The following is an 18,498-nucleotide window of genomic DNA, read 5'->3' as shown; positions in this document are numbered from 1 at the left end:
CAGAAAATGGTCAACTTTATAAGTTGATTTGTTTAGAAACACACATTTGGAATAACCATCTGCCGATTGAGCTTGATGCAAATGGAGCCACCATCATAAATCACCATTTACAACCACATTAGTTTTTCTATTTTCTAAAACAGGGCAACATTTAAATTAATATAAATAAACTTTATTTCTCCATGTTTGATTTAAAATGGATATAGATTATTTTATGGTTAATATATAGTTTAATTTTTTATTGGTAATTTTCATTAACCTATTGACTTGTTTGTTTATGTACATCTTTTTAAAATCACATTTTTAAAGTACCATTATATATGTGTGTGTGTGTGCATGTGAGTGTGTGTATGTTTGTGCACGCATGTGATTGTGTATAAATCAATTTTCAATGAATAAAAAGAAAATGAATAGAAACCTACAACTTGATAAATGTAATTTAAAATGAGAGAATGAATTATTGGAGATTAAGGGTCTGTTTGGATATAACTTATTTTTGTTGAAACTGAAAACTGAAAATACTATAGCAAAATAATTTTTAAATGGGTGAATAATGCCGTGGGACCCGTGAACAGTACGTGAACAGTGCATAAACAGTGTTTTTTGTCCCCTGCATAGTGCTCACATGTGATGTTACTGTTCACGTGCTGGAAAAAAAAAAAAGGATGGCAGAAAACGCAAATGTGGGTTTGGAAACGCGGATCCAAACCCACACTAAGGCGTGGCTTAGTGGTAAGAAGTCTTTATGACCTATCACATTTGTGAATTCAAGAATTGTGGGTGAGTAGTGGCAAAGACCACTATTGCTCGGGTAGTCCCACACCATGCATAACGGGATTTAAGTAGGCGGAGACAATGACCATACGTGTGAGGTACTTTTTTTCTTTTATCTATCTATACTACTATTTAAGGGGGCTTCCAAGTTGGCTTCCAATCTGTTTAAGTCATGAACTCTAAGTTTTAGATATCTTAAAATATCCCCTCTATGCTCACTTACAGGTTTTCAAAATAAAAGCTTTCAGTTTAAAACCTCCTACTAAACTCAAGTTCTTATTTTTTTACAATTTCCCTATCTCTTATCATTTTTGAAATTTAAACAAATGCACCATATTTTCCTCCTCATCTCTTACCTTTAAAAAAAAAAAAAAATTAATACACTTTTTTTTTTCTTGCTTCTTCTACGTTCTTTTTATTTTGAACAGAAAAATCTCTAGGCAATTGGCAAACTCAAATTCAACACAGATTTTCAAGGCACAAAAATAGATAGATGAATATGATACTAAAACTAGAAGAGAAACGTTATATCCACAACATTTTCACAATAAATTCTAAGTGGTAAGTTGTTACAGGTTGTTATTAGTGGGTCAAAAAAGTCATTTCAGTAGTAGATTCAAATTATAACTAATAACAACTAATCACTTAGCACTTCTCAACCTAAAAATATCTATATGATGGGTTCATAGTAGGAAACTTTTAATAAAAAATTGAAAAAACTGTCAAATCAGTCAATTACTTTTTCATTTTTTTCATAGAAAATTCTCTAAAATAATTTATTAACGTATATCTATAGTCCATCCATGGTTGGAGATTTTAAATGAACTTTTAACATCATACCTAACTTTCATCTTTAAATAATTTTACACAAAGTATTAGATTTCAAAGCGAGGTACCATATCACATTTGAAATTCTCAACCTTACCGTACCATGATATATATGCTCTGTCCTTGACTTAGCATCCAATGCCCAAAGGTAAAGTGGGGTCTATCCTTGTTTGTTTCCCCGCTTTCTTAGTGGATGCTGCACAATCTTCCTCTCACTCAATTCACAAATTCCACACACAGAGAGTCACACTCACAATTCACAAATCAAAAGTCACGTCAAACCAAAGAAAAAACTCCCGCCAACAACGCGTCACGCCACCACTTCTACCGGCAAACACAGCCAGCAACCACTGACACACACCCAAAATAAAATAAAAAACATAACCATCGAACAAAAACAAATCACTAATAATTACGAATATAAATAAACACCTTCATTAAAAACCAACAAGTTCATACATAAATATTTAAGATTAAGATTAAGAAACTCTCTCAGTTCTAGATAGAAATGAAAGTGAAATCGAAGAGATCGAAAACCAATTTAGGTTTACCAATCGTTGTTCTCCTATGTTTACTCTTTCTTCTCGCTGGTTTCTTCGGTTTCATGATTCTCTCTCAGGTTTTTTGTTCTCTCTGCTCTTTCTATTTCTCTGTGTGTAATTGTTTTTGGGGCAGAGCTGAGTTTTGGGTTTTGGCTGTTTTGACAGGATGTGCCTAGGGCTAGGGTTATACCGAGGTTGAGGACGCTTGAATTTGTCGAGGAAGTCAACGAGGATGGTTCGATGCCGCATGGCCGAACTGGAGTAGCTTCTGTTGAATCAATTCCTTTTCAGGTTTGTGATTGCTTTTTATAGGAATCATATTGATTAGAATTTTGATACCAAAGTGATTAATGTTGCCTTGTTTGTTTGTTTGTTTTGTTATATGGGTTTTTGTTTTGGTTGTAGATTTAATGATGGTGGTTGATGATTAAATGAATGGTTTTAATTTGATGTGAGAGGTTTAGTACTATGTTGAGTTTTTGGGATAACAAGGTTGGTGATTCTGATCATGGGGTTTCACTTTTTTGGGAAAGTTACTATTTTGATGGGCATTTTATGCAATTGTGTGATTTTGCATTAATGTATTGATAGTTAGGATTGTAACTGGAGTACCCATTGTAACACAACACGAACCAGTGCGGGGAAATGGTCCCCTTTTTGTTCATTTTTAGTGATAGGCATGCGATTATCGCTTCAAATGTAGTAGTATCTTATAATCAGGTGAAATTGTGTTGACTTTTAAAACCAGTGTATTTGAAATGAACTGTTGATTTTTTAAAAACATGATCCATTTAACATTAGGTGAAAGCCTTGTCCAAAGATTGGGGATTTGGGATTGCTTATCCAAAAAAAAAAAAAAAAGATTATAAGAAGATCCTGTTAGTAAATTGATTTTTAAATCTTTTCCTTCAAACTGGCTGTTTGAAACTTTGTCTCACATTGTTTAACTTTTTGCCAAATTTAAAATAGCAGTCCTAGTGAGGACATGCTGAAATTGGAGACATCCAATAGGAAATTGTTTGATGAAAAGGCTCCTAAGAGCCTTGATAGCAATATTAGTCAGTACAGGCAGCTGAAGAATTGGTCTGGCATATTGTTTATGGGATCAACTCAGTAATTTTTAACTATGCTTCTTGTCTTCCACCTAATTCATTGTTTGTCCTTCTATTCTTGGATGCAGATTTTGAGCTGGAAACCACGAGCTTTATATTTCCCAAATTTTGCAACAGCAGAACAATGCGAAACCATAATTAAAATCGCAAAGGCAAACCTTAAACCCTCACTTTTGGCTTTGCGAAAGGGGGAGACTGCTGAGAGCACTAAGGGTACTAGGACAAGGTATCATTATACATTTCAGATCCTATTATATGTGCTATACATTATAAAATTTTAGATGAATGTGTCGCTACTTCTTTGTTTTCCTAAAACAAATAATCAGATATCAATAATACCTATTTAATATAACAGACCATTGGAAACTAGTAGCTTTTGGGTCATCTCACTGGCCTGGATCCATCCTATATATATTTTCCTACTCAGTCTTTGTTTGTATATAATCTGAATTACATCATTCTAAAGCAACAATTTCAAGTGCATTTGCACCGTAGCCTTACCTGGTTGGTATTGTTGGATTTGTTCCTCCATCTATTAATTTCCTGAAGTTAGCCTGGTTCAATTCTTCCATTTTTCTCCTTTGCATCAATATTTCTGTGTGTATAAATGATTTCTGTGTAGTTTGATTACCTCAATTTGGTTATTTCACCTGCTTGGCAACAGCTCAGGCACATTTATTAGCTCATCAGAAGACAAAACTGGAGTCCTGGCTCTTATTGAGGAAAAAATTTCTCGGGCTACAATGATTCCAAGAAACCATGGAGAGGTATGTTTTATTTTCAATTTCTCTTTCTACTTTATATAAATAATTTGTTTTCCAAGTACTATGGAAGTGCTACTTCCTGTTTTATTGATACATTTGGTGACTTGAGCAGATATTAGTTCTCCTACCTAGATGTTTTATCAGTTAATTTGTATTAGAGCCACCAGGGCGTAATGATATTTAGTGCTATTTTAATTATAACATTCACAGGCACACTCACATGTATTTGCAAGTGCTTTATAACATAGAAGAGATATTGCTTGTAGACAGCCAACTTCTCTCATCTGAGAGGAGGATTCTTTAGCATTATCAGCTTTACTACTGGTAATTCTTATGAGAAAAAAAGGCTTTATTACTAGAAACTCTTTTGGTTATTTGCCTCTCTCAATAGTGCAATAGATTATCAAGGTGCATATTTACACCTTATTAGGAAGCTCTTCTACTGTTTATACATGAAAAAAGACTTAACTATCGAAAACTATATTGTTCTACTGCTGTGGTATATTTGGGAAACTAATAACCCACTTGCTTTCTTGGTGGGTTAGGGTTGGGAATAGTTCGAATTTACGAGTTGGAAGGCCTAAGTTTGTTGATTTATTAGGGATTCAATGGATAAAAATTTCAAGGCAAAAGGAGGCTGATATATATATGTTTTGTTTGGTTAGTAACACACGCATTCAATGCATTTCAAACCTGCACCCTCCACCCATCTTATAGAAGGAGGAAGTACCATTTGAGCCAGAGCTCATTGGCTGATATTGAAGACAGCAAGTGCCAGAATTTTGCACTAAAACAAAAGAAGAGAGAGAATGGTTGAGGCAACAAATACAGTATTTAAGTGGTTTTGAGGGGGTAGCTTGGTGGGAAATGCTGGGAAAATGACATGGTTTAAGGTTTTAAATGGTCTAAAAGAAGGTTTGTGGTTGAGTTAAAGCAAGGAATGGTGAATTGCATTGCTGTCATCAGGACTGTGCACTGCAATTTGAACATCTAAAATTTGGAAGCTTTCTTATTTTGGGTTAGGATGTTCTTGTTGAGGCAGTTGTCCTTGATACCCTATGAAGCACGGGTGCGTTTTGGGACTCGGGTGCGGGTGCGGATGCGGGTGCGGGACTCGGCAATTTTTGAAAAAGGTGGGTGCGGGTGCGGCGGGACTCGGCGATTAAAAAATTATTAAAAATATTTTTATTTATATTTTTAATATATTGCTAAGCACCTTCTCCAAAAAAAAAAATTGCTAAGCATGCTTTTTTATATAATAATAATAGAAAACTCATATAATAATAATAATAATAATAATAAATAGTAACAAGTACACAAAAGTTTTCAACACTTGAATTATTGATAAAAGTCTTAAAATAGATGAGGCTTCCTATAAATAAATAAAGATGTGGCTTAGTTGCTCACGTATTTGGTCAGCCCAAAAACAAAGTAAAAGATATATGTGGCAGGCAATAAAATAAGTGTAGCTTCCCATAAAATAAAATAATAATAAAAATAATAATAATGGGGCTCAGTCACGTGTTTGGTCAGAGGCACACAAAACAAATAAAGCCTAGTTGTTAACAAAGGCGTTTAACCTTTAAAAAAAAAAAAAAAACAAAAACAAGACAAAAACAAAAAGAAAACTTATCAACAAAAAGAAACAGAACAAAACGTACGCTGGGCTCCGGTGAAAAAAAAAGGAAGAAGAAGAAGACGAAGAAGCAAAGAAGAAGAAGAAATAGAAAGGGGTTAAGGCCGGTGAAATTGTGACGGCGATAGCAGCGTGGTATTTTTGGTTTAAGTTTTTTTTTTTTTTTTTTCCTCAACGGTCGATTTTCTTTTTCTGGCCGAAATACACCGATATTCGGCCGATACGATCCGATTTGGCCCGGTTCGGCGCGAATCGGCTCACGTCGGCTCCAAGTTGGAGCATATCGCGAAACGAAAAAAAAAAAAAAAAAACTGGACGCGGTTCGATGCGTGGTCAGCGGCATCCCTCGCGCGTCGCCGCGTCGGGCCACGTCGGACGCGGGTGCGACGGCCAGTTTGCCGCGTCCGTGCATCCCAGTTGATACCTGTCAAGCACCTCAACAAAGACAAATGGTTCTAAGGCAAGTGTCCCACTCAAAGAATTACATTCTATATGAAATCTACTTGACTCAATTTCAGCCGACTTTTACTCAGTTTTAACAAAGGCAATTTTGTCTGTCTGTGTTATTTTGATTTAGTGAATAAGGAAAAATTCTCAGTTTCTTTGACTATTTTGGGTTTGGGGAAAGCCAGGGGTTAGAACCTCAAACATTATTGCAAGCCAAATCCTGGGAGAACCTCATGACCTGTAGTACCCGCTCTTTCCTTTCTCATAACAGATACATCCTCCCCCCCCCCCCCACCCCTCTCTCTCTCTCTCTCTATATATATATATATATATTCTTTTCCAATTTCCCTGTTTGTCATCTCTTATTTTGTTTTGTCAACATCTAGGCCAAGAGTCTGTAATGAAGTACTTCCCTAGTGCCAAAGCAGTTTTGGGGTCCTCATGCCTTGGGAGTGTCTTTCAGCTGACAACATTAAAGTGAAGCCGGCTAGATTGGAAGTTGTATCATCTACGTTTGTCTTGAACTTGAAGGCCTCATCATATATGGACAAAATGAGCCCTGGTTTTTTTTGCCTGGTTGTTTTTCCCCTAGGAGATCAGATATGATTGTAGAGCTTTCATATCTTTTTATTTTTATTTTTTTAAACATGGTTCCATAACCATTATTGCTTCAAGTTGATCCAGATGGTAAAAGAAATGGAAGGACCAAAACTTTTTGTTGATAATTTTGACACAAGACAAGTCAGAAGAGAACCTAAGAGACAACACTTAGGGTTGCTTGGAGTCAGCACCAAGCATAGGAAAACCACTCATAGGAAAACCACTAGAGTCAGCACCTAGAGTTGATAGGTCTAGTATTTGCTCATATATGAGTACTAAACCCTAATCCTAACTGTGATAAGAAACCCAAATGACTTATTACAAAAATACCCTAAACTTTAAATAAAAATACTAATTCACCTAATTAAATACTAGGGACCAATAAAAATACCATTGACATGCAAAAATAAATAAAACTAAATTAAATGGTTCTCTCTTTGAGCCTCCCAGCATCATATTCATAGCAAAATAATTTTGTACCTGAAAGGAATTGAAATGCTTTAATAGTTCTCATGTATAAATTTTATTTTATACTTCTTCTTCCTTTGTGATTTATTAGAACCAAGTGTACCCTATCTCAGTTCTTAAAATTGATAATACTCTTTTCTCATTTCATTGAAATTTTAATTAATTCTTTCATTACAAGTCCATTTGAAATTATTTTGAGTATTAAATTAATTTCATATCTCAATGTTGCAGTCATTCAATGTGTTGCGGTATGAACTTGGGCAGAAGTATGATTCCCATTATGATGCATTCAACCCTTCTGAATATGGCCCACAACAGAGCCAAAGGGTAAACATCTCCTTAATGACACTATTTTTTGTTTGTTCATCTCTTTCTGGATCCTGTATCTTAGTGCATCCGATTGGAAGAACAATCGCAATTATTAATTTATGATTTCTCTTGCTAGGTAACTTGAGTCCATACTTCAATATGTTTGTTTAAAATTTAATATTTTCCTGCTTTTCCCCCTAATAAACAGCCCAGCACCAAAAATTAAAATAAATTAATAAAGAGAAATAAACAAAGTGAAATAGGATTCAATGGTTTATTGTTTTCCTTGAATGACATGTCATTTTCACAGCCTGAGGAAGCTTTTTGCTATGATAGTTGATAATATATATTTATAGAATCATCTGTTGTGTATGTGTTTCCTTTCATCTTCTATTAGCATCTATGTTTTAAATTTATTGGTATTAAATACCATAATTTTCGTAATAAATTTATTCACTTAATCTAGGAAATCATTATTGGAGATATGCAATAGGAAAATTAGTGCTAGCAGACATCATTTTTAACAGCCTCTGCTAGCTAAATCTCATGTAGTCATAGTAGATCTGTCTTATAAAGAAATTAGATTTAAGTTGATGTCCCCAAACAATATTTGGACTAAGGGAAACTCACTAGGATTTCTTTCTTATAAATCTCTTTTTTTTAGTATTTTAGTAGTGGACTTTTCTTCAAGTCATTTGTTCTAATTTTCTTGCCTTGCTTAATGCCAAATGCATCTTATACTAGCCATGTATATTTTATGGATTAGATGCAAGGATTTGTATTTTCAGCAAATTACTTGTAGATCCTTCTTTGGTATGCTTTACATTGAGTAATTAGAATTATATGTGAAATTTATAAAGTGGAAGGCTTTGAGAAAGTGCAGATTGTTTTAGGTTCATTATTTCATCATACTCTACATGTGTTACTTCATTTAAAAAAAAAAAATAATAATAAATAAGTAATGAAATTTTATTGAAGATGAAAAATTCTTCACGTTCATGACACTGCTCATTATTCATGTTGTCATACTCAATTTTGCAGGTCGCTTCCTTCTTGTTGTATTTATCAACTGTAGAAGAAGGTGGAGAAACCATGTTTCCGTTTGAGGTAGATAAGGAAATTCCCTTTTTTTTTTTTTTTTTTGCTTATTCCTTTGTAGAACCAATCATTTTGTTGCAATGTTGACATCGAATTGTGTTGATTGCAGAATAACTCAAATAAGGGGACGGGCTATGATTACAAAAAGTGTATAGGTTTGAAAGTGAAGCCACGGCAAGGGGATGGACTTCTATTTTATTCAGTGTTTCCAAATGGCACAATTGATGGGGTAATTTTTCTTATTTTTATGTTGTACTTGATGCATGTGCATTGTTTCTGTTCTAAAGCCTTGAGTCTTCAATTATTGATCAGAATGAGTCATAAAACTCACATTTGGATCTCCAAAAATTGTTCTCCATATTACATAATCTCTCTCTCTCTCTCTCTCTCTCGTTAAGTAGCAATTACTAGCTCTTGACATTTTCAATTTTCTGCTGGAACTCTCTATCATGTACTTGCTTGCTATAGTGTACTCACTTTGATCAGGCTCGTAGGCCTATGCTTTTTGATTTTTTTAATTGACTTGAGGGAAAGTGCAACCGCTGATTCTCTCCCTTTGGAGTTCATTTCGAAATAGTAGCCATATCAGTCAATTTGGACTTTGCAAATGTAGCTTGATTGTGTTATAGGACTCGAAAATACCATGTTTATTACAGTTTTTCACTTACTCCAACTCAACTAATGAGTTTCCCTCTTTAAACCCATCCCCACCAAACTCAAGCCATGATAGAGTTATCTTCTTCAGGGAAGTTAATCCAAAATGCATTCCTAAGCCCCACTTATAACTGTATGGTAGTATACTTTGTGTGGTACTGTGGTTTTTTTTTTCTTTTAGGATTTATTTCCACACAAGGAAGTTAGAGGGTATTAATGGTTTGTTCAAAATTAAAGAATAATTTGGAGCTAGAATATACTTTTTTATTTTATTTTATTTATTTATTTAGACGTTTAACTTTTGCTGAGATGCTAGAATAGTCATTGCAACACAAAAGGCCTCTTTTTTCTCCTTTTTCTCCCCTTCTTTTGATTGGTAAGATACGAAGCTAAAACAAGCCAAGTCCCTGGAGGGCCTGGACCTTTTTTTAAATTTTTATTTATTATCTCTCGCTCTCTTTGGTGATCAAACAAAGCTTTGAGACCTACCCTCACATTTTGTCTGATCTTTGGTATTGCAGACATCTCTTCATGGAAGCTGTCCAGTGATCAAAGGGGAGAAATGGGTGGCCACAAAGTGGATCAGAGATCAAGAACAAGATGATGACTTTTAATCATCAAGAGGACTAAATATACATCTTTTGGGAACTTTTTTTTTTCTTGTCAAGGGTAACAATACCCATTGCTTATTGATGTACAGTTAATACAACTGTCAAAATGAGGACAAAATGCCTGAGAGAAAGAAGAACACAATGTATGGAATGCCTCATCGTATTTTCTTGGCATTCTACACTTGTACGTGGTTAGGTTCTTTAATCACCGGCGTTGGCAGGGATATTGGTCTCAATGTATTACCATGATTTTTTTTTTCTTCTTGGGAGGCCATAACCATGTGACTATGGAATAAACATATCTTTTCATTTATAGTTTCTCTGGGTTCATGGCAAAATCCTTACTTTAAGAGAGGCAAATAAAAGGGGGAAAAAAAAAAGTAATTCCCAGATATATGTTAAACGAGCCCATATATTACTTTATCTTACCACTTTTTATGGATCAAGCAAGCTCAGGTATATAATTAGGATTTTGGTATTCCCTAAAATCAGTAGTCTTCGTTTCCGAAAAAAGAAACACTTAAAAAAAAAAATTGTTGAGAGAGAAACACACTTTCAAAACACTAAATGAGATAATGTTGAAATAATATCTATATGGCATTGGCAATGTTATACACTAAAAATTTTCTGTATATCTATTCGCCGTGGGACATTGCCAGGTTTCTCCATGCGAGAACCTCATATAGGTTCAAACCCCCTTTCCCTCTCCAACAATGCCGGTAAATTGTTTGTAGTGTCTGAACATTTAAAATAGTCATTATTTATTATTATTCCTTTGTTTTTTTTAGCATCTTTTGTACTACAAGGACACGTATTGGTCTTAGAAATTCCTTCTTATTTTTTAGTTTTTAGAAATTCCTTCTTATTTTTTAGTTTGTCTTCGTATAAGACAACTTTTACCATATATTGTCCTACACACTTCTGTAAGAAAGCAACTAAAAATATAACTTCATATTTTCATAGTTTTCTCTCCGTATTTGAAAAAGCTCCATGAAAATTACATAGCAAATCATTATTAATTCAATAAATAACTTCTTTCAGAGGGGGAAAAACCGAAAAAGGCTTTGTGGTCTAATGGTGTTTCTCTCTTAAGTCAAAGGAGGTTTTGGATTTGACCCGCAATAAATGCAAAGTTCTAAATTTGTGAAAATATGGGCTTCCTAATCAATTTAGTAAGGGTTTGGATACACATTTGCGATTAAAGCTTGCATTTTTTTTTTTTTTTTCCGGTGTGTGAACAGTAACATCTCACAGGTTCACCGTGTAGGAGACAAAATACACTGTTCACGGGTACAATACTATTCATACATTAAAAAATTATTTTACTACAGTGTTTTCAGTTTTCAATTTTCAGTTTCAACAAAAATAAGTTTTATCCAAAAGGACCCTTAAAGAAAGAAAAAAAAAAAAAGCTGAAACTTCTCAAATGCAAAATCATTACTCATTGTTAGTAATAAATATCTTATGTATCAGATATATCATTCTTTTTCATAGTGTGTGGATCCACACAATCGTTTGAAATTCGCACATTATGAAAGAGAAAATGCATATATCTTATGTATTAAAATTGAAACACTTTTTGCAAAGTGATAAGATCACGACATTTTCTTTTCAATAATCAAGGATCTTCTTTAAGGCTTAAATGGTGTAATCCACTCCTAAATTAATTCACAATTAATGTTCCTAGATGTAAGTGGCTCTAATCCATCAACATTATCCAATATGATATTAGAAATTTTATTTCTTTGTATCAAATTAATTTAGGAAGATGTATCTATCTATTGTCCATCAGCTGATAGCCTGATGGTATTTCTTCCTCCTCTTTATTTATCGTCCAACGGTTGATAGTCTGATGGTATTTCTTCCTCCTTCTCTTCCCTCATGACTTGTCCATGTTTTTTCTTTATTTCTTTTTTAAAAGAAAAAAATATTCCTATTTTACCACCAAAAAAGAAAAGGGAATTTATTTTGGGTCCTATCCTACCATTGCGTGATGTGGCAAAATTTAACTGGAAATGTCAGATTTTTTTGAAAATAACATTAAAAGTCAAACTATTTTCTTAGTTAGCATAGTTTTGAAACTATTTGGGTATCTAACAACTCGAGACCAAAAGACTTGATTTTGGAGTTATAAATCGAGTATAACTTACTCGATTTTCAGCTGAGGTGGACACTTGGTCCACGTAGGCACCGAACTCGAGTCAAACGGACTTGAGTTTTGTCAAATAGAAATTGAGTCCTATAGACTGATTTAGTTTTGCTTCGTTTTCCTTCAAGAACTAGACGAACTTTCTTGTTCTTCCAAGCCCCAAAAACCCATGAACAAAACCAAATACAAAACCCAAAACAAATCAAACCCACTCTCCACTCTCCACTCCATTAATAGATACCGGTATTTTAATTTCGGTACCCAACAATTCTAAAATACCACCTACTAACAATGCCAAAGCATACCAGCAAAACCCAAAGATCAAAACGCAAAGATCAACAACCAGAGATCAACAACGAAGAAGAAAGAAGCAACGATGCAAAACCCAGCAAACCAGAGAAGCAATAACGAAGCAACCCAGGTGTCGATTTTGACCAAACCCAGGCGGTGAAAGTTTCAAGCGACAGAAATCGGATTGGACTTAATATGGGTGTGGTTTCTCGCCACCGCTCCAGTGGAGGAGAAGAACATGTTGGAGTGGAGAGTGGAGAGCGGGTTTGATTTGTTTTGGGTTTTGTATTTGGTTTTGTTCATGGGTTTTTGGGGCTTGGAAGTGGAGAGTGGGACGGCATCTAGAGAAAGTAAAAAAAGGAAAGGAAGAACAAGAAAGCCGATCAGTTCTTGACTCGAGTTCTATGTCTACATGGACAATTTCCACGTGAGGTGCAACATGAGGTTGAAATCGAGTTTATTGTCCTCGATTTATAACTCCAAAATCGAGTCTTTTGGTCTCAAGTTGTTAGATACCCAAATAGTTTCAAAATTGTGCTAACTAACAAAATAGTTTGACTTTTATTGTTATTTTTAAAAAATCCGGAAATGCCAACGTGTCCATTCTGATACATGGACGCAGCACGCACGGGATAAGAACTCTGTTCTTAAGTACCGTTGAGTGGTGTGCCCTCTCTCGTAACGGCTACTTTTCATTTTCAAAAACCAAACCAAAACAAAACAAAGCTTCCCATATATTTCATTTCAATTTTGAAGAAACGCATCCCAAAAATCTCTCTCTCTCTCTTCCAAAATTCCAATCATCACTCAAATTCTTCTTCTACAATTCCATCATTCTTTTTCCGTATCGGAAATCAATTTCTTTCTTCGTTTGATTTGAAATCGGAATCTGAGAAAAGGTCCGGCGAGAAACGCATCCATGGATCTCGGGTGCTTGGACTTGGGTTGCATCTCTGTATCAGACAAGAAAGGCGTCGTTGATTCCAAGAACACCAGAGAAGACGATGATATCGACACCGCCGCTTCCATCAACTCCAAGATCGGCAAGGTACTCTCTCTCTCTCTCTCTCTATCTTCTTTCATTTTCAACATTCTTGTTTTCCATTTGCGTTTCTTTGTTTCTTGGATTTCAATGTATTCGGAACCCTAAAATTCTGATTGCCTTTTTGTTTTGATATTATTGAATTTGGGTTTCAATGAATTCAAATCCTAAATTGTGATATTAATATTAGTCGCTTTGAAATTTTTTAGTGAGTTTAAAACTCTCCTGCCAAAACAAAGAGTTTTGGGCTGTGTTGTTGTTTTGCTATATGGGTTTTTTTATGGAATCTAATAAATCTGTTTTCTTTTTGGGGTCCTAAATTGCATCACTGAATTCAAATATTGTTGGTGTTTGTTTCATAATTTTAGTTTGGATATAAGTAAATGTTTTGGTCTTGTTTGGACGCAAATGAATTTCAAGATCCTCAATATGTAAGCACACAAGATAATCTTGAAATTATTAGTGTACTGCCGCAATTATTAGTGTACTGCTTATCATGTCCTGTGTCCACATTATTATAAGCATGCCATGGATTTTGTTAAATCAGTACATTAAAAAGGGTTGATTTTGGAGATTTATGAGGGACCAAATCCAAGTTAAAGATTACTTGAGAATTGTAAATTGGCTTTCAGGATTTATTAGTCGTTTCACTAGTTGTTCCGAGGCTCCTATATATTCCTACCGTGTCACACTTTTAGTTGCAATAACCATTGATTTGGTGCAGTCCCAAGCAAGCTGTGCCGTGTTGGGCCATGAACAAGTTGAAGTTAGTACTTAAAATACTAGTCTTATTGGATGAAAGGACTGATAATCTTGAAAGTTATGGTGCTTCTTATAGTTAGCACATAGCAATGTGAGTGGAGTGCAGTAATAATCTGATAGTGAGTAGTGAGTACCTTTAATTCTCCCTTTAGCATGTTTGATGATTCATATTGGTCATATTTAGGTTAAGTCAAAGAAGACTACTGGGTGTCCATTAAGCAATAAATTTTGGGTGTTGAGAAATGGCCAACCTTTTTATTTAGTCAAAGAAGATTATCAATCTTTCACTTGTGAATGTTATTTGTAATAGGCGAGTTGCTTGTCAATTGTCATATTGCACTCTTAGTGATCCATCTTGTAGTTTTTTTTTTTTTTTTTTTGGTTGATATACTATTCAGTTCTTCCAGGTAGCTTTAGTGGAACCTTAGCAAAAAATTTAAAAAGTAGCTTAGTGGAAAGAGGATTAATGCATAAAATTGATTTATCATTCAGGCTAGTCAATACTAAGTCTTATGATGGCCTTGTGCTAAACTCGCTGTACAAATTGTGTACACATTGTTTATGTTGATAATGCCTTATGCTAAGCTCACTGTACAAATTGTGTGCATATTGTTTATGTTGATAATGCTGGATGATTTTGATGATTTTGACATTTTAAAGTCGAGCCTTTATTGGTTGATGTTATATGCATGCAGATTTTGAAATAGCGAATTGTAGTATCTTAGTTTAAATGATTTTTCTATTTTCTTATATATCTAAACCTTTGTCATTGAGTCTAATTTCTCTCTCTTTTTGGGGTTAACTTATTTCTTTTTTTAAATGGTGCAGAATAAATTGTTGAAAGAGACTGGACAATCAACATCAAATACTCTTAATAGATTTACATCACAAATTAAGAAGCCCCCTCACCGTAAAAGTTCTCCTCTCAACTGGTTCCCGCGCAAAAAAGTGGACTCCTACTTGAAAAGGAAAATTAAAATGCTGCAGGTGGTGCATAAATGATTTTTCTTCTTACAGAGTAGACTTTTCTTAACCAAAATACTAATATATATTCTTATTTCAGGAAGTAGATGGCATGAATTTAACACTTGATGAGACTCTAGGTGATTCTAATCCACATTACTCACGAGTCCTGAGAGAAAAGATGGCAGCAAGAGAAGCTGCACACAAGGCAATGGAGGCTCGAAAAGCTGCTCTGGTAGAAGCATCTTGGTGTCGAATTCTACGAGCATCCAGGTAATCATTACGTCAAAGATTTGTATGGTTTTAATTAATACTGGGCTTTTCATAGTAGATAACCTTTGATTTATCTCTTCAGGATCCAAAGCAAAGAGGCAGAAGCCCAGTTGCTGAAAGCTGAAAAATCTGCTGCTGAAGCTTTTGAAGCAGCCACAGCCATAGGAGTTATCATTTATGACATACCAAATTGCCCTAAGAAGCCTTGTCAAATAGAGACATCCTCTGGCAACGGAGGAGGGTCGACTACTCATAAAGTCACAGCATCTTTTGAAACTGCATTTGAGGTAGAAATAGAAGTAGCTGCAGCAGTCAAAACAGCATTAGTTAGGCTTGCAAACTGTGCTTCTTTTAATAAAGATGAATTCAATGAACTGTTGCGAAAAATCAGTCAGAACCCAGATACAGGTGAAAATACACAGGAATTATCAGAGTTTTCTTCAGAACATGAATCAGAGTCTGGCTCAGAACTTGAAACTGCATCTCAAGATGATGGTTTAAGCTCTCAAGAAATTGACTCTAAGCTACCAGTTCCAGAGATAAAACAGAGGACAAAAAGGAAAAGGCTGTCTTTTGAAAGGTTTAATATGACAAAGCTGGTGGAGATGATGCTTGAGAGGCTTAGATGTTTGCAAGAAGATGAACTTTCTTCGCTTGCCACAATAGTTGCAACTAGTGGTCTAAATGCTGTCTTAGCTGAAGTACAAAACAGCAAGCTGAATGGTCCAGGTTCTGCTGATTATAGCTCTACTGCAGCACTTAATTTTCCACGAAGAATGTCTTCCGCAGGAGCAGGGAACCTTGAGTCTTTCACAGACGGTCATATTAGGAGGAAGCAAGCGGAGTCAGAATTGCCTAGCCTTGACAAGTTTTTGGTTAAGCACGTGACCAAACTCGAAAGAGAGGTGCAGGAAGCAAAAAATAGTAGGAGGAATGAGTCTAGGGAAGGAATTGGCGGGAATTCTGATAGAAGTTCTGATGGGAAGGTCAATTTGGATAATAATGTAACTTCCATTGAGACCATTCCAGACTTGGGGAGTATTCTTTTGAAGCATTCTTCTAAGTTAGAGAAAGAGATTGAGGAGGCAAAAAAGAATTCAGGAGGAGACTTCGGAATGAATAGTAAGAACTTGCACAGTCAAAGAACATCTTCTGAGGCTGTTCCTGATTTGGGAACTATACTAATTAAGCATTCTTCAAAACTTGAAAAGGAAATTGAAGAGACCAAAAGGAATAACGGAAAAACAATTGAGATGAAAGGCAAAAAATTGGGAGGAGTTCCCGAAGTCCCCAGCCTAGATAAATTCCTAGTGAAACATGTCTCAAGGCTTGAAAAAGAGGTCCAAGAAGCAAAGAACAGGAGAAAAAATGAACCAAATAAAGAGGGCAGGGTCAATTATAAGATGGCAAAAGTTGATTCTTCTACAGTCGCACAATTTGATAAAACAGCTTACTCTGATGGAGAAGAGGAAAAAGAAAACATTAACTTAAATGAAATTCCTACAATTTCTAAGATGGAGCAAGAGGAACGTACCGTGGATACAGGTGAGCCTTCATTAGAGATTGGACAAGTGAATTTGAAAGCTGGAGAATCACTCTCAGTTCAATGTAAGAAGAGTGAAACAAAAGAGACGGATAATAGTTTAGACAAGATCTTGGTCAAGCCAGTGCACAGGTTGGAAAGGTATAAAATTCAGGCCTTGTCATCAGGAAGCAATTTTGAAAGTCATTGCCACACAAAGAAACAGCCTGGAAAAAGTACAGATTGTGAGAGCTTGGACAAAGTTTTGGTAAAGCACATCTCCAGATTGGAGAAAGAGAAAATGGCTCTTGGTCTAAAGGAAGAAGTAGTAAAGGTGAGGGGAAGTGAAACAAAAATGCATTCACAGATGAATCAAGAAGGTGGTCTGGACCAAATATTGGTTAAACATAAGTCCAGACTAGAGAGAGAAAAGATGGTTGCTGCTCAACAACCAGATGACCAGATTAGACACTCTGTCACTCGTAGAGAAGCAAGGGATAAAGAGTTGCAAGAGGCATGGGGAGGCTTAAGTTTAGGGAACTCCATGAGGCCCCATCAGTCAAAACTACAACGAGATAAGGTAATTCAATTCCTCCTTTTCTTTCTCAATGAAATGCTTGCAAATCCTTGGAATTATGATTTGCATTAAGACACTGTTATTTACTTTCTAAGGTTCTTTTGGTTCCTCCTTTTATGTAATGGGTTTTTGTTTCATCCATTTTTTGTGTAGGCTGATTGGATTAAGGCTGAGCAAGAAGAAAGAAGCAAAACTATGAAGGACATGTAACTTCTTTTAGTCATTCTCAAATTAGTCAGTGTGTATTGAAATTTGATTTTTTATCTTCAATGATCAAATTTGATTTTTTTTTTTTCTCTTTTCAATTACTGTATTGAAATTGCTGATGAACGTGGGAGAGGGGCTTTCCATGTTCTCGAAATTTCCCTTGTCAATAGTAATTTAATATCCAATGTCATACCAAGCCAATTGTTTAGAGGAGTTTTCTATGGAAATATGAATGGATACTGTTTATTAAAATAAAAAAAATGAATGGATACTGAGTGCAAATTGTCTTGAGAATTCCTAAACAAAAGGTCATAAGTTTAAGAGTAATGATAGTCACATACTCCTTATTACACATTCACTGTACACACTGTCACGTTATTGAACCATGATTTTACAATTTTTACTGAAATCATGTGCATGGAATATGCAATAAGGACTGTGTACCAAATGTTTTTGTAAATTTAAATATATCGGGATTCATTCATAGCACAAAGAGTATCTTTCTTTGAAAGGTGTGATGAAATATCTTCGGGTTTTATTTTTTATTTTTTATTTATTTTTTTAATAATTTGGAGAAGAGATGTAATAGCAGTTTCAAGTTTCAACCTCCAAATAGCATGCCTAAATTGCAGCGCTAATTGCCACTGAGCAAGACTAGAAATAAATTGATGCAACTGAGTGAGACTTAGAAGAGACCTTGAAAAATTGAGCAAGGCTTTGTGAGCAAGGCTTTGTGGGTTCCTGCTTTGGACAGGGCCCAAGCCCAATAGTTTGAGAGGATCTTGGGCCTCCAAAGGATAGTGTAAATAGTTGGTGGACTAGGCTTGACTCGCGGCTTTGTTGGGCCGTTTATGAGTCAATCTGTGCAC

At 35.2% G+C, this 18,498-nt stretch overlaps 2 protein-coding genes across 2 annotated transcripts; both read left to right on the top strand.

Annotated features, from left to right (window-relative positions):
* Positions 1-1,729: 1,729 nt before the first annotated feature.
* LOC115967520 (probable prolyl 4-hydroxylase 9) lies at positions 1,730-10,239 on the top strand. Its single transcript, XM_031086631.1, has 8 exons — positions 1,730-2,221; positions 2,310-2,435; positions 3,325-3,482; positions 3,921-4,023; positions 7,403-7,498; positions 8,522-8,587; positions 8,688-8,807; positions 9,754-10,239. The coding sequence occupies exons 1-8, from the start codon at positions 2,111-2,113 to the stop codon at positions 9,844-9,846; spliced, it is 873 nt and encodes a 290-aa protein (XP_030942491.1). The 5' UTR covers positions 1,730-2,110; the 3' UTR covers positions 9,847-10,239.
* A 2,768-nt stretch (positions 10,240-13,007) lies between these two features.
* On the top strand, positions 13,008-17,837 carry LOC115966259. Its single transcript, XM_031085512.1, has 5 exons — positions 13,008-13,331; positions 14,916-15,074; positions 15,151-15,323; positions 15,406-17,425; positions 17,576-17,837. Exons 1-5 carry the CDS (start codon positions 13,203-13,205, stop codon positions 17,630-17,632), a joined length of 2,538 nt encoding a protein of 845 aa, XP_030941372.1. The 5' UTR covers positions 13,008-13,202; the 3' UTR covers positions 17,633-17,837.
* The last annotated feature ends 661 nt before the right edge of the window (positions 17,838-18,498 follow it).

This window comes from Quercus lobata, chromosome 11 (genome assembly GCF_001633185.2).
Source record: "Quercus lobata isolate SW786 chromosome 11, ValleyOak3.0 Primary Assembly, whole genome shotgun sequence".
NCBI classification, from domain to species: Eukaryota; Viridiplantae; Streptophyta; class Magnoliopsida; order Fagales; family Fagaceae; genus Quercus; species Quercus lobata.
The sequence above is the reverse complement of the archived record's forward strand: the minus strand, read 5'-3'. Positions and strand labels throughout refer to the sequence as shown.

Excerpts from the sequence above, each read along its gene's own strand:
- LOC115967520 (XM_031086631.1), top strand. The coding sequence starts at position 2,111 with ATGAAAGTGAAATCGAAGAGATCGAAAACCAATTTAGGTTTACCAATC. Across the intron at positions 2,436-3,324 it reads TTGAATCAATTCCTTTTCAG|ATTTTGAGCTGGAAACCACG; the intron begins GTTTGTGATTGC and ends TCTTGGATGCAG. Across the intron at positions 8,808-9,753 it reads CAAATGGCACAATTGATGGG|ACATCTCTTCATGGAAGCTG; the intron begins GTAATTTTTCTT and ends TTGGTATTGCAG.
- LOC115966259 (XM_031085512.1), top strand. The coding sequence starts at position 13,203 with ATGGATCTCGGGTGCTTGGACTTGGGTTGCATCTCTGTATCAGACAAG. Across the intron at positions 15,075-15,150 it reads GGAAAATTAAAATGCTGCAG|GAAGTAGATGGCATGAATTT; the intron begins GTGGTGCATAAA and ends TTCTTATTTCAG. Across the intron at positions 17,426-17,575 it reads CAAAACTACAACGAGATAAG|GCTGATTGGATTAAGGCTGA; the intron begins GTAATTCAATTC and ends TTTTTTGTGTAG.